At 44.4% G+C, this 13,906-nt stretch overlaps 2 protein-coding genes across 4 annotated transcripts; one reads left to right on the top strand and one right to left on the bottom strand.

Annotated features, from left to right (window-relative positions):
* The first annotated feature begins 903 nt into the window (after positions 1-903).
* Positions 904-13,434, top strand: LOC101583762 (zinc finger protein 883-like). 3 transcript variants are annotated; one of them, XM_023714347.1, is made up of 6 exons: positions 1,870-1,952; positions 4,932-4,972; positions 5,706-5,764; positions 8,950-9,076; positions 9,304-9,396; positions 11,324-13,434. In XM_023714347.1, exons 3-6 carry the CDS (start codon positions 5,750-5,752, stop codon positions 13,084-13,086), a joined length of 1,998 nt encoding a protein of 665 aa, XP_023570115.1. In that variant the 5' UTR covers positions 1,870-1,952; positions 4,932-4,972; positions 5,706-5,749; the 3' UTR covers positions 13,087-13,434. The 3 variants fall into 3 exon arrangements, with proteins under 3 accessions (XP_023570114.1, XP_023570115.1, XP_023570116.1); XM_023714346.1 differs by lacking the exons at positions 1,870-1,952; positions 4,932-4,972 and adding an exon at positions 904-1,036; XM_023714348.1 differs by lacking the exon at positions 4,932-4,972 and having other exon boundaries at positions 1,873-1,952.
* LOC101585814 (suppressor of cytokine signaling 2) lies at positions 2,358-4,315 on the bottom strand. The gene has a single exon (XM_004630396.2). The coding sequence runs from the start codon at positions 3,871-3,873 to the stop codon at positions 3,277-3,279; it is 597 nt and encodes a 198-aa protein (XP_004630453.1). The 5' UTR covers positions 3,874-4,315; the 3' UTR covers positions 2,358-3,276.
* Positions 13,435-13,906: the final 472 nt, after the last annotated feature.

Genomic DNA, 13,906 nt, shown 5'->3' on the forward strand with positions numbered 1-13,906 from the left:
AAAGGGTTTTTGATGTTGTGTTTTTATGTATTTGGTACAGGGCATCACTATGCAGCTCATACTCGTAGTAATCCTCCTGTTTTCAGCCTCCTAGGCCTGGAATTACAGGCGAGTGCCGCCATGCCCTGTCCCTGTGCTTGCCTAAGGAGGCACTTAGTCCACTGAACTATTTCTCTGGCCCTAATGATAGGCTTTTTAAATGTCGCAATAAAGAGGTAGGAAAGATAAAAGAAGCCTTTATTAACTCCGAAGACACGGAGAGGACAGAAGGGGATGGAGGGCAGCTGGGGCAGGCAAATCCTCTGGCCGGAGACAATGAAAGCTGAGGCTTTTGTGGCCCTTTGCCAGGGGTGGCTGGAGGGGGAGGTGTAGAAATATCTGAGGAGCTGACTGGGGTCGTTCCCGTGGTGGGGGAAAGGTGGGAGGAAATGGCACCCTGCACTGGATTGGAGAAGAAGTCGGGAGGTGGTTTCTGAGAAGCTAAACTGTTGTTTTAAGGGCTGCAGCCATAGTAGATGGTCACCATATTCAGCAATTCCTACTAGGGCCAGAACCTATCAGTCAGTAGGTAAAAAAGAAAGAAAGAAAAAAAGAAAAAAAAAAAAACACAAAAAGCAAAAGAACCACTGCGACGTAGTAGTACAGAGCACTGGGTCCAGATTTCGAGGTTTTAGGGGTGAGGCACGCAGCATGCCACCGCAGGGTCACGGGGCTCGGGGGCCTTCTTCAACTGTCAGCGCCCGGCCTCCCCATTAAATCAGCCATCACCTAACTTTTAGGGGACCGCCCGAAGAACCGTGGGAAACGCGGTCTAACAGCTCAGTTACGTCACAGAGCCCGTGCGGCCCCAACAATCGCCATATTTTACCGGAAATGCCGGGTCTTGCCCCGCCCACGGCTGCTGCGCAGGTTGAGCGCTGACGGCGAGCCGCCAGCTTGCGTCCCGAGACGCCGGACCTTAGTGGCGGCGGGACCAGCGGCCCATGGATGAGGGCGGACCTTGTCGGGTTTTGGCGCCACGGAGAGACACTGAGAGGTAAAGAGAGAGCCTGTAGGGCCGGCTCGGGAGGCTGCGGGGTTGGAAGGCCCCCGAGGAGGAGCCTGGGCCGCCGGATTTTGTAGTGGCGAGGCGTCCTGTCGGGTGACAAATGGAGCGTTGTTGGCCCGCGCGAAAAGAAAGCCAGAAGTTTATTTGGGGTTAGAAAAGTATAATAATCTTGGGACACGTTGGTCATCTGGGGGCACAACGCCATGTTAGAGCATCTCCGTGGTGACCTTGGCAGAGCTCCAAAGGACGGAGACCAGAGCCGGGCTGGGCAGCGGCGTGAGCGCGGGGTCCGCGAGTGCCCTGCGGGAGAGGGCCCCTCGGCTGTGCGTCCCTGACCGCTTGCTCACGGGCGGCTGGTGCTCCGGGTGTCCAGAGCGTGGTGGCTGACGTCCAGACCTTCGCGGGGTTGCTCTGCCCCTCAGCGAGCTGCTGCTTCCCGCATCGCTGTGACGTCACTGCCGCCTGGGAGCCGAGGGGATGACAGCCTGCGACCCTGAAGGCCAGCCGTGAGCTTGATGGATCCTGAACAGCCAGCAGATTAGAAGAGCCGCACTCGGGGTGTGCCTGTGCTGGACCTGCGGGCCAGCAACTTGAGGCGGAGTGGCTCAGGAGGATGCGGGTGGCTCCAGCCAATAGGCTTGTGGCCCGGAGGGAGGGCTGCGCTCCCCCTGAAGAGTTCCAGTGTGGGGCGGGTGAATCCTGCGCCGGCGCGGCTCCCTTGGTCTCCAGTTTGAGTTTTCCTGCACAGACCCGCACATAACTTGCAGCTCTTCAACTTTGGACTGGCGCTGCATCCTTGATCTCTCTTGTTCTATGGATTCCTTCTTGGACTGAATAGCTACTGGGTGCTGTGGCTCTCTAGCGCTTAGGCGGCCCCATCGTGGACTCCCCCACTTCTGACACTGTAAGCCTACACAGTAAATGTCCTTACGTTGTTACGTAATACTTTCTGTTGATTCTGTTCCTGAAGAGAACCCTGAAACACAGTCTTAAGGGATGTCCCCAATTTCCCAGAGAAATGATTGTGTGTGTGGATGGAGTCTTGGGATGTGGCAGTTGTTACCTGTGAGCTTCTTAGTGTCTCTTGAATGACATTTTTGCTTACTGCACTGTGTAGCCTAATAATATTGCTGTTTGAGTTTACAGAAGTTTCTTTTTTTTTTTTTTTTTAAAGTCAGGGTTTCTTTTATTTAATACATTCTAATCAGATAGTAACAGCAGTAAATAAACACTTGGAAAAACAGGCATATATTCCCCTACATCTAGAAGAAAACTAAGTCAAAAGTAATGGTAGAAGGGAGATAACAGCTGACATCCATAGTTAAACAATTCAAGGACAACTTGAAAATTTCTAAAGTCATTTCAAAAAAAAAAATCAATGGCAATAGTTTGGGACACAGCTACTTCAAAGGTTGAAACATCTACATTGGTTTCTACAAACAGGGATTAAATTGCACCTGTATAGCATAACATTCTTGTCATTAGCCTTAAAGGAAAAGAGAAAATCTTTTCCATTTGCACCAGTTTGAAATATTTCTGAATTAAGGCTCCCTTAGAGTAGATTACTACAGTACTCATTCATTGGAGAGAGTTCATACGTGTAGTAAAAAGACAAATACAGGATTTCATGGTCACTTGTTTTGGTTGGTTTGGTTAATTGCATAAAAGGAGGGATAAATACAAGCATAGTCTTTTTAACAAAATTCCTAGGTACACAAGGATGCAAAATATAAAACATCCCAGAACAGACTGACCAGCAGGCATTCAGCACTGAAGTCATGCCTGCGTCAGCCTGGTTTCTCTCTTAAGTACTGAGCTCTTTACTACCTATGGGTGCTTGGAGCTTGGAGCTTGGAGCTTGGAGTTTGGAGCTTGGAGCTTGGAGCTTAGACCTTTGACCTAATGCAAAGGAACTTCAGAAAGGCAAGGTGTTCTGATAAAATGCTCCCTCAGCCTTTACTTTGGGACATTTTATTTTTTGAATTTAAATGGGCCAACCGGTGTTGGTTAACCTTAGGAAAGGAAGCATTGCTCAGGTAGGCGGAACTATCTAAGGGAACTTTAAATACCTAGCTAACGCTTCACGGGTTTAAATTAGACTGACTTCAGCTGCTCTTAGCGAGGATTCTGTGCAGTGTTTCAGGGCAGTCACTCAAGTTTTGGTTCTCTTTTACATAGCTGCATTTGGAGATACTCTAAATGAGGCATGTTTAGAAAAAGAGAAACACTTACACCTGGAATTTATACTCTTCCAAGTAATCTTTCAGTCTTGTTGGTAAAGGCAGGCCCCAGACCGTCCCGGTGCATTTGTTAATGGTGAGTCGGCAGAGATGCTGCAGGGAGGGTGCGGACGTGTACAGCGGTTTGGTCAAGTAAAGGTGAACGGTCCCGTTTCGGGGGGCTTCTGGACCCGTCCGCTTATCCTTGCACATCTGCACATAGTAGTCAATCAGGTGAACCACGCTGTCAAATTGTTTAAGCTTGGACTTGACACATATGATAGAATCCAGCCTGAACTTCCCATCTTGGTACTCAATTCGCAGATTGGTTGGTCCAGCTGATGTTTTAACAGAGATTGTTAGTAGGTAGTCTGAATGTGAACTGTCTCTAATCAAGAAAGTTTCTTCGGGAGCTTCTTTTAATTTCTCTTTGGCTTCATTAACAGTCATACTTCCCCAGTACCATCCTGTGTAGCCGAGCTCGCGCAGGGCCTTCGCCAGACGCGCCGCCTCCGGGGACGGCTCCTCCGCCGACCCGGCGGTCCCCCACTGGCTGTGTGTCCCTTCCGCACCATTCCCGGAGGGCTCAAGGCACCGCAGGGTCATGGGAAAACGGGTCACCACAGCAAAGACAGGTGGTTGCCCAAGCTGGAGTCAGAGAGGAGCTCGAGTCCTTCTTGGAAGTCAGACGGAACACCAAATCGGGTGCCTGTGGGGTGTCCGAAATGGTGGAGCAGTAGGGGATGGGGAGCTACGGGCTTTCTCTCCCCAAGTCCTGGAGGACTGATGGTAAAGTCCCCGGCAGATGCGGTCGCCCACAGATTGCCTGCCGCGGCCGCCGGCGCTCTGGGCTCCGGGGATCCTGAGGCTGCACGCCCGAGGCCCGGCGGGCGCTGTCCGCGGCGCTGGCGGCGGCGGAGGGCGGGCGGGGAGGCTCATGCTTCAGGGGAGCCCCAGGCCCGCGAGTCGCGGCGGCGAGACTTGGCAAGAGTTAAGCGCTGTCCCCGCGGCCGGGTGTGCGCGCGACTCCCCGGCCGCCGCGCCGCCCGCGCCCAGAAGTTTCTTATACATGTGCTGCAGCAGGCTGTTGGTATCAGTTGAAAGCTCTGAGAGGTTCCCCATAGCTGACTTACCAACAAACTTGATGTTACTTGATGTCTTATGACAATTCCATTGTCCTGTTATTAGAACTAGCCAAAGGATTTCTGGTTTGTAGGAAAGATGAAAAGATTCTATTTAAAGTAGAAAAATGACTTGACCAGTGTCACCAGATATGTAGTTATCAGGTGCACCTTCACTTTTTCGCTGTTTTTTGGTTTTTTTTTTTTTTCCGGAACTGGGGATTGAACTCAGGCCCTTGCGCTTGCCAGGGAAGCACTTATTCCACTGAGGCATCTCCCTGGCCCCCTTTTTCGCTGTTTTCTGTGTTGAGCCTTTCAGTGGGTTTCTTAGCTGTTGAGATCACTTGGGTGATACTGAAGTCCACTTAGGAACATTGTTTTCGTATTTCATCATTGTTTGTTTTGCTCTGCACTTTGTAGTGCTGTATTTCAAACCCTGAGTATCGCACTTGATAAGCAAATGTACAGAGTTATAACCCCCAGCCCTAGAACACTGCATTAAAATATGTTGTCCTAATCATCCCTGGTCCTTGTTATCCCCAGTATTTTCTGTGCATTATGTGACCTGAAAGGATGAGTAACAGGTATGTTTCCCACTTTCTTTGAGTCATGTGACTTTAGCCACACTGCGCTCCTTCCTTTGGCTATTTATTGTTCTTTTCAATACTTTAAAAGTTCTTATTGTTTTTAGTGTGTTTGGAAGTTATTTTTTTCTCACTTCCCCAGTATGTTAAAAATATTGAATTTTAAGTCTTAGAGATCAGACTTACTATGTAACAAATCATCATAACGATGCTGTTTTAAATTATTACTTAAGGGAACATTAATTATTGGTAAATCAGTTGAAAGTGTATGGTTCTATTAATGTAGGAATCAGTTTTCTGCCTAATCTCTATTGATGACTCAACTTTTGGGTATGGTGGAGAGTCCTCTGCCTTCCTTTTTTTTTTTTTTTCTTCTGAGACAGGGTCTAACTCTAGTCCAGAATATTCTTGATCTCTATGTAGCCTAGCTTGGTCTTGAACTTGTGATCTCCCTGCCTTGGTTTCTTAGGTGGGAATGAGACTTGTGCCACCACCCTTGGCTTTTGTTGTTCTTTCTTATATAAGAGACTGTAGTTCTACAGAATTTTTATTTTTTGTTTTTATTTTTCAGGAGGTACTAGGGCTTAAACTTAGAGCTATATCCATACTGGTTAGGTACTTGACCACTGAAGATGCATCCTCAGCTGTTAACATGTGGGACATTTTAAGGAGGACAGTCTAGGACCTCAGCTGCCTGTTCTCTCATGACTTTCCCACGTTTGTCTTCTCTCAGCTATCCATCCAGAGTCCTCTGTGTGTTTCCAAGAGGAACAGACAATGAGGAAATCTCCGGTGAGTTGCTTGTTTATTCCCAACTTTGTTTTCTGTTGCATGTTGACAGTTTTATGGTGTCCATGAACTAAAATGGAATTGTAGAAATGTGTGAAATGCAGCATATGGAAGTGGGCATAAGTAAGGTAAAGTTGGCATGGAGATAAAGACTTGTGTCTGTGGTGAGCACAAATGTCTGTGGCCTTTCTGATGCCATGATAAATAACAGACACATTTGGTACACGATACTCAAATTCTCCGAACTTCTCCTGGTGAACAGATAAGCAGCAGCCCCTCTTCTCCTCAGCCCAGATGAACAGTGGACATAATATACAGATGCTGGCTGGCCCTAGGGTACAAGAGCCCAGTTTCCTTTCTAAGAGAAAAGGGACAAAGAGCTAAAGATAAGTCAAGTGTGAAGATCTGCATTCTCTTTTTTTCCTTACTATAAAAATGAGGATTCTGTTTTTCTTCTCTGTTCCTTACTATAAAAAAGATAGCTTGCCCATGTCTTCAGGTAAAATAGTGTTTTGAGGCAACTGGGCCGCTCCCATCTCCTTGGAGTGAGCTTTGAATAAATAACCTATTCCTTTTTACCAAAGTACATGACTTCCTTTGATTTAGTCAAGAGGGAGCAAATGAACCCGAATATTTGACCTCTGAGTTCGGTTGGCCAGTGACAGGGGAACATCTTTGCTATTTGCTGGTTTCATTCCTTTTGGAGACTTGACAGCAGCATTGTTGAGTGATATGATAATTTTGTTGAATTGTATGAGGAACCTGAATGCAGTTTTCTATATTGACTGTACAAGTGTTTCCTTCGCTGCAACAGTGTGTAAAGGCTTCCTTTTATCCACATCCTCCTCAGCACTTCGTATCCTTTGTTTATGGATAACAGTCATCAACTAGAGTGAGTTGTATTCATTGTGATTTGGATTTGCATTTCCCGATAGGAATTTATTTTACTTTTTTTTGAGATAGTCTCACTACACAGTTCAGGCTGGCCTTGTCCTCACTTTTGTAGCCCCCAGGCTGGTCTCAAACTCAGAGAGATCCTCCTGGTTCAACCTCCTAAGTACTGGGATTACAGGTATATGCCATCACACCTAGTTCCAGGGTACACAGTAGGCCCCATGGTATACCTGGGCATCTGTAGCCCAGGCAGTGCGCTCCGGGGATCTGGGGCTAGGATCTTATAGCATGTGGGGCTGGGGATTGAACTCAGGTCCTTGTACTTGCCAGGTAGGTGCTTATGCCTCTGAGCTATCTCTCCAGCCTCTTAAAATTCTTTTTATATCACTTTTTACCATTTGTGTGTCTTCTTTAAAGACATATGTAAAGTTAAGTCCATTGACCCAATTTAAAATCAAGTGGGGCAAGGTATGGTGGTGCACACCTGTGATCCCAGCACTTACGAGACTGAGGCAGGAGGATCATTGGAGTTCGAGACCACCCTGGACTACAAAGTGAACTCAAGGCCAGTTTAAACTGCATAGCAAGACCCTATCTCAAAAAAAAATAAAAATGAAAATTATATATATATATATATATATACAATGGTTATTATTATTTATTATTTTCCTATGAAGTTGTTTGAGATCTTTACATACTGTAATTATTGCCCCTGGAAATTTTTAGGTCAATTCCTATAGATTTTTTTTCCTATAAATTTTTATTTAGAAGATCGTACCATTTTTGGATAAAGTCAGTCATTTTCTCCTTCCTAACATGAAATACACTTTATTTCATTTTCTTACGTTATTGTGTTGGGTGATGCATCTACTTCAGTATGACCTAAATGAATCATGGAAATGTGTGGCCTTCCTGGGCTATGTAGTGAGTTTGATGCCAGCCTAAACTACATAGTGACACCTTGTTTAAAAAACACAACAAAAAAACCCAAACAAATAAATAAGTAAAGATTATGTGAATATGAAGGGTTTACCCTCTGTGGGGCCAAATTGCTAGCTGTTCTGGGCTACATGTGGCCCAAGGCTATAGGTAGGGCAGGGGTATATAGCACATGGCCCACTGAGGGACTCTGTGTCTCAACTAAAGCAGTTTATAGGCTTTTTACTTGGAGAGGGTGGGAGTACCTCAGCTTGCCAGCAAGCTGAACTATATTTTCTCCTTCCTTGCTTCCTTTACATTGACATTTCTTCTACATTATTAGTGTGGCAGGTATTCATACTTATTTTTTCTTCATCGCAGATCATAGGCACCCTTGAAGGGTCACAATTTTATTTACTTTAAAAAAAAAAAAAAAAGCCAGCGCAGCTCCTTTCATCTGCATCCAATTCTTTCTTTCTTTCTTTCTTTCTTTCTTTCTTTCTTTCTTTCTTTCTTTGTGTATGTGTGTGGCCAGCTCAGCCCACCAGGGGGCGGGGCTGGCTGGCATGTGGTGCTGGGGGATTGAACCGCGGTCCCTGTGCTTTGCTAAGCTTGTTCTAAGTAGGTGCTTTAGACCACTGAGCCATCTCACCAGCCCTTTCTTTACATTTTAATTCCTAACAATAATGGTGGATTTAGATTTTTAAGGTAGGGCTGGAGATACAGCTCAGCAGTACAGCAAGTGTTAGGTCTTGGGTTCAATTCTCGGTACCAAAATAAAAGAAAAAATTTGTAAGGTAAACTTTATAAAACTGTATTTAGTAGCAAATAAATATTTCTAGCCAGTCGTGGTGGCTCATGCCTATAATCTCAGCACGCAGGAGGCTGAGGAAGGAGGATTGTTGCAAGTTGGGAGACCAACCTGAGCTCAAGGCCACCCTGAACTCTATAGCGAGAACCTGTCGCAAAAAGAGAGACAGAGGCAAGTGCAGGTATCTGGTGTGATCCCGGGTACCCCAGGCCACACCAGTCCCGCCTCAGGGCACACTGAGCCAGCCAGTGAGATCCGGTGTGGTGGCTCATGCCTGTAATCCCTGCGCTGGGGAGGCTGAAGGCAGGAGGATCACTATGAGTGAGATCTGCATGGTGAGACCCTGTACTAAATACACACATACACCAATAAATAAATAAATAAGGAAGGAAGGAAGGAAGGAAAGAAAGAAAGAAAAAATATTTCTAATGGAGATGCTTTGTGATTTTTCACTACTGTACAAAGCAAGCTGTGTATTACAGACAGCTCCTCCTACTCACTCAAAGCCCGACTTTGTGATCGCTCTTGTGACCAGGGCTGAGCAGTGAGAAATGCTGTGTTACAGGTGTTGGTGTCCTTTGATGATGTTTTTGTGAGCTTCACACGGGAGGAGTGGCAGGTCCTGGACAATGCTCAGCGGGCCCTGTACGGGGACGTGATGCTGGAGACCTACCGCAGCCTGGTGCTGTTGGGTGAGTGAAACCCCCGTTACTGTCTGGAACAAGCTCCTCCTCTGCACATATGTGAGCACTAGTAAACTTTAACATTATTAGTTGTAATCTTCTAGTCCATGACAAATGTGACTTCATAAAAAGGGCATATTTGGCATATTTATTACATAGCTATTGAGACTAAGCTGTTTTCATTCTGCACAGAACCTTTACAGCAATTTCTGAAGTACAGTATTTCCCATTGACAGGACAGTGCATCACCAAACCTGAGGTGATCTTTAAGCTGGAGCAAGGAGTAGAGCCATGGACGGGAGGAGAACCCCACAATCAGAGTCCTCCAGGTCAGTGAGTGCATACTGAGCAGGGAGACCGAAAAGAGGGAAGCTGAGCAGATGCTGGCTGGGCTCAGATGTTGTACACTAACAGTTTCCCTAAGTCTCAGACCTCAGGGTACCTGGTGTGCACGCATCAGGCATGGAGGTCACTGATGCAATCTGCCCACCTTTTATTTCGCTGAATATCTTCTTCAATATACCACAAATGTAATCCCTGCCCATCCTCCTTTCAGACATTTGTCTTTGCTTCCTCTGTATTCTCATTTCTTCTTCTCCTCTGTATCATAGACTCTTTTTTTTTTTAATTTTATTTATTTATATGTGTGTGTGTGTGTGTGTGTGTGTGTGGCCAGCTCAGCCCACCAGGGGGCGGGGCTGGCTGGCATGCGGTGCTGGGGAATCGAACCATGGTCTCTGTGCTTTGCTGAGCTTGTTCTAAGTAGGTGCTCCAGACCACTGAGCCATCTCACCAGCCCAATAGACTCTTTGTTGATATCAGATATTTGCTGATAAATGTACTTATTCTTCAGTACAACCACCACTCCAACCCCTGAGGTTGAACCCATTGTCACTCTGACCCATTGTTATTCCTAGTCCTTTTTAGTTTGTGTTTTGTAACCAAATACAAGAGTCTCACTGAGTTACTCAGGGTGGCCATAAATTTGTGATTCTCCTGCCTCACCCTGTTGAGTAGCTGCAAGTGACCTTATAAGGAGCCTTTTCTTTTGCTTTGTTTTTGCAGTAGTGCTGGAGATTGTGAGGCCTCCCACATGTAGGTGAGCACTCTACCACTTCCCTTACCCCTAGCCCTAGAGCAGGCTTTAGATACTGGAAACTGTATCCTTGTGTTTGTGAAGCATGCAGTCAGAAACTGTGAAAGTGAGCAGCAGGATCCAGCACAGAAGTGTAAGAAGGGTGACTTCGCAACGTGTTGTCAGGTTCTTAGTCACAAGGAAAAATGTAAAGGCTCTGTGTGAAGGAGTTCAGATTTCTGATGGGAAATTGATTTTGCATTCACTGTGAGAATGATAAATGTACAGAGGATTCCATTTCTGTGAAGGCAGGAGATAGTATTGTTCAGAGGCAGTAAATGAACAAGTATAGATATGTGTAAAAGGGGTGTCAGGGCTGTTGATCTCAGAAGGTGCCAGAAAAATACTTTTCAGATGTTGGGCTCTAAAGAATTTGTCTATATTGGGGCCAGGGAGATGGCTCAGTGGAATAAGCACTTCCCTGGCAAGCACAAGGGCCTGAGTTCAATCCCTGGTTCCACCAAAGGGGGGAAAAAAAAGAATTTGTCCATAGTGATGGATAAGTTTCATGCACTTATGGTTCTGAGAATCAGAAGTAGGTTAAGTGAGGAATTTGGAAGACACTGTCTTTGTTTATAGTTGAAAGAAGAGAATTTTAAAAAGTTCCATGTGGCTACAGTGCTTCCCCAGGGAAGAATGAAAATGGAACAATAGATGCAAAGCCCCATTCATTTATCTTGTGCGGGCCTAAGTGTCAGGCAGTTGGACCTCACTAATATGCTACAACTACCTGGTCTGGATATTCTTATTTTCAAAGCAGAGTAAGGACAGTAATACCAGAGTATGCTGCCTGCACTGTTACAAGAATAAGGTACTAAAGAACAGGGACAAAAATGGAAGGGAGAAATGCTCAGCACAAATGTGTAGTGATGGAACAGTTAAATAACAAAATTGTTTTTCAGGAAGTAAAGCAACCTAAAATCATTTTAAGATTCTAAACTCCATCAGTGTAATTTATTAAAGTTCACAGGAAGAAAAACTATACTTGTTTGTACCCAGTAACCATTATTATTTTTCTGAAATCTGCTTTTAAACTAAAAAAACTCCCCTTCACTGTACATGAACATTTTATTCTGAATATGTAGATATGGCTAATATGTCCTTATTTTTTCTCATTTTAGATGTCCAGGAAGTGGATTACACAATTAAGTCCAGCCACAACAGTGAAGGCAGATGCTTGTGGCAAGTTGTTCTTACCACCAATAACACATCAGTTGAGGAGAGAGTCAGATTTGGATTTGAGCTTAAAGTGCTTGAGTCAAATTTTGGTCTGAGCTCAAACCACTGGATTATAAATCCTGGAAACTCCTCAGCAGTGAAGCATCTCCTTAATGAGCCTGCTGAGCTGGGTGCTGGAGAGGAACTGGGCCAGTGTCATCTAACTGGGAAATCCCTGAGATGTGATGAGCATTTTCGTCAGTATTCCAAGATTCTGACTGGGCAGCAGGATTTTCAATCTGGTACACAATGGAAAGCCTTCACCAAGGAGGCAAAATTATTAAAAGAATGTATTACACAAGAGAAGGGTCCTATGGGACAGGCCTGCTGGGATCATATTGAATCTGGGGAAGCCTGTGAGAAGCCTGCTCTCATTGCTACAGTAGGAGGAAAACCTCTATATAAAAACTGTGATCTCACTACACATCAGACACACATAAGGGAGAAATCCTGTGAATCTAGCAAATGTGAGAAAGACCTCATTGTACAACAGAAGAAATATTCAGAGAAAGATCCCTGTGCATTTGATCAATGTGAGAAATCCTCCTACCGTAGGTCATACATAACTGTGCAGCAGAGTTTTTCTAGTGAGGAAAAGCTCTATGAATGTGATGAATGTGAAGAAGCCTTTCAGAGTAAGTCAGGCCTCATGAAGCACAAGGGTATTCATACTTGGGGGAAGTTATATGCATGTAAGGAATGTGGGAAGTCTTTTTGCCGCAAGTCAGGTCTCACTATTCATGAGAAAATTCACAGTGGAGAGAAGCCCTATCAATGTACTAAATGTACAATAGCCTTTCGCAAGAAGTCACAACTCCGGAGGCATTGGCGAAGAATTCACACAGAGGAGAAAACCCATGAATGTAATGAATGTGGAAAAGTCTTTTACAGGTTGTCACAACTTATAGATCATCAGCGTGTTCACACAGGTGAGAAGCCCTATGAATGTGGTCAGTGTGGGAAATCTTTTGGGAAGAAGATGTACCTGACAAAGCATCAGCATAGGCACACCGGTGAGAAGCCCTATAAATGTAGTCACTGTGGAAAATCTTACAGCCAGAAGATACACCTCACTCAACATGAGACAGTCCATACCAGGGAGAAACCTTATGAATGCAATAAGTGTGGGAAATTCTTTGGCCAGAAGACTTATCTCATTAAACATCAGATGACACACACTGAGGAGAAGCCCTATGGATGTGATCAATGTGGAAAATTCTTTAGTCAGAAGATTTACCTGACTAACCATAAGGTGACACACATTGTAGAGAAACCCTATAAATGTAGTGACTGTGGGAAATCCTTTGCTTATAAGTCATACCTCACAAAACATCTGTTGACACATACTGGGGAAAAACCCTATGGATGTGATCAATGTGGAAAATTCTTCAGTCAGAAGACTTATCTCATGAACCATAAAGTGACACATATTATGGAGAAACCCTATAAATGTAATGACTGTGGGAAATCCTTTGCTTATAAATCATACCTCACTAAACATCTGTTGATACACACTGGGGAGAAACCCTATGGATGTAACCAGTGTGGAAAAACTTTTCGTCAGATTTCATACCTTAGCATACATGAGAGAACTAAACATGGGAAAGAAGCTCCTGTGAATGTGCAAAAAATTTCTCCAGTCACATCTCCACAAACAGAGAAGTAACAGTGGAAAAATCTTGCATGGCAGGTACTAGCTGTGCGTCCTCAAACCATTTACTTTTTTCTCGCACACAGCCCACATTTCCTAGCCTTGCCATAGTATGGTTTTCAGTTGACTAATTTCTGCCTGGGTAATGCCTACAACATGTGATGAACATTATATATGATTATGATAACAGAAAGATATTGACCATGCAGTCCTCTGAGATTTTTCATATTTTATGAGACTAAAATGCTACTAACCCTCAGGATGGCCTTGAAGTAAAAATGGGACATGGTCACTGTGACTTCAGATAGATGAAGTGAATAAAGATCTTTCTGTCTTTGCCTCAGCATTTTATCTTTGTTACACAAATGAGAAATAATCTTTTCTGCTGTTTTATGCATGATCTGTTTGCATTATAGCACCACTGGCTCATGGTTACTCATTCACTTTATCAATATGAGAACTTTCTGAGGGAAGTTATCAGTTTTGTTCATTACAAAATTTACAAACCATCATACCTAACAAGATTATTAAGATTCCCTATTTATTGACTGGGACTGTAACTCAAATTCATACACACATAATTTCACACAGGGCATAAATAAAAGCATATATAACAGTGTATAGGGTAATATGTTATATTTTCACCTTCTGGTGTCTGATTTAGAAACCAACTGTATAAACCAGCATATTCAGTGAATTTTCTGTGATTGTGTAAGAAAGTAATGTTTTGCAGGAGGTAAGTGAGACCAAAGAAATATTGAATTGAGAAAATGACTAAATGATAGTACTTTAAAAACAAAGGATAAGAGGCAGGCATCATGGTACACAACTTGGG

Source organism: Octodon degus, unplaced genomic scaffold (genome assembly GCF_000260255.1).
Source record: "Octodon degus isolate 3935 unplaced genomic scaffold, OctDeg1.0 scaffold00035, whole genome shotgun sequence".
In the NCBI taxonomy this organism is placed as follows: domain Eukaryota; kingdom Metazoa; phylum Chordata; class Mammalia; order Rodentia; family Octodontidae; genus Octodon; species Octodon degus.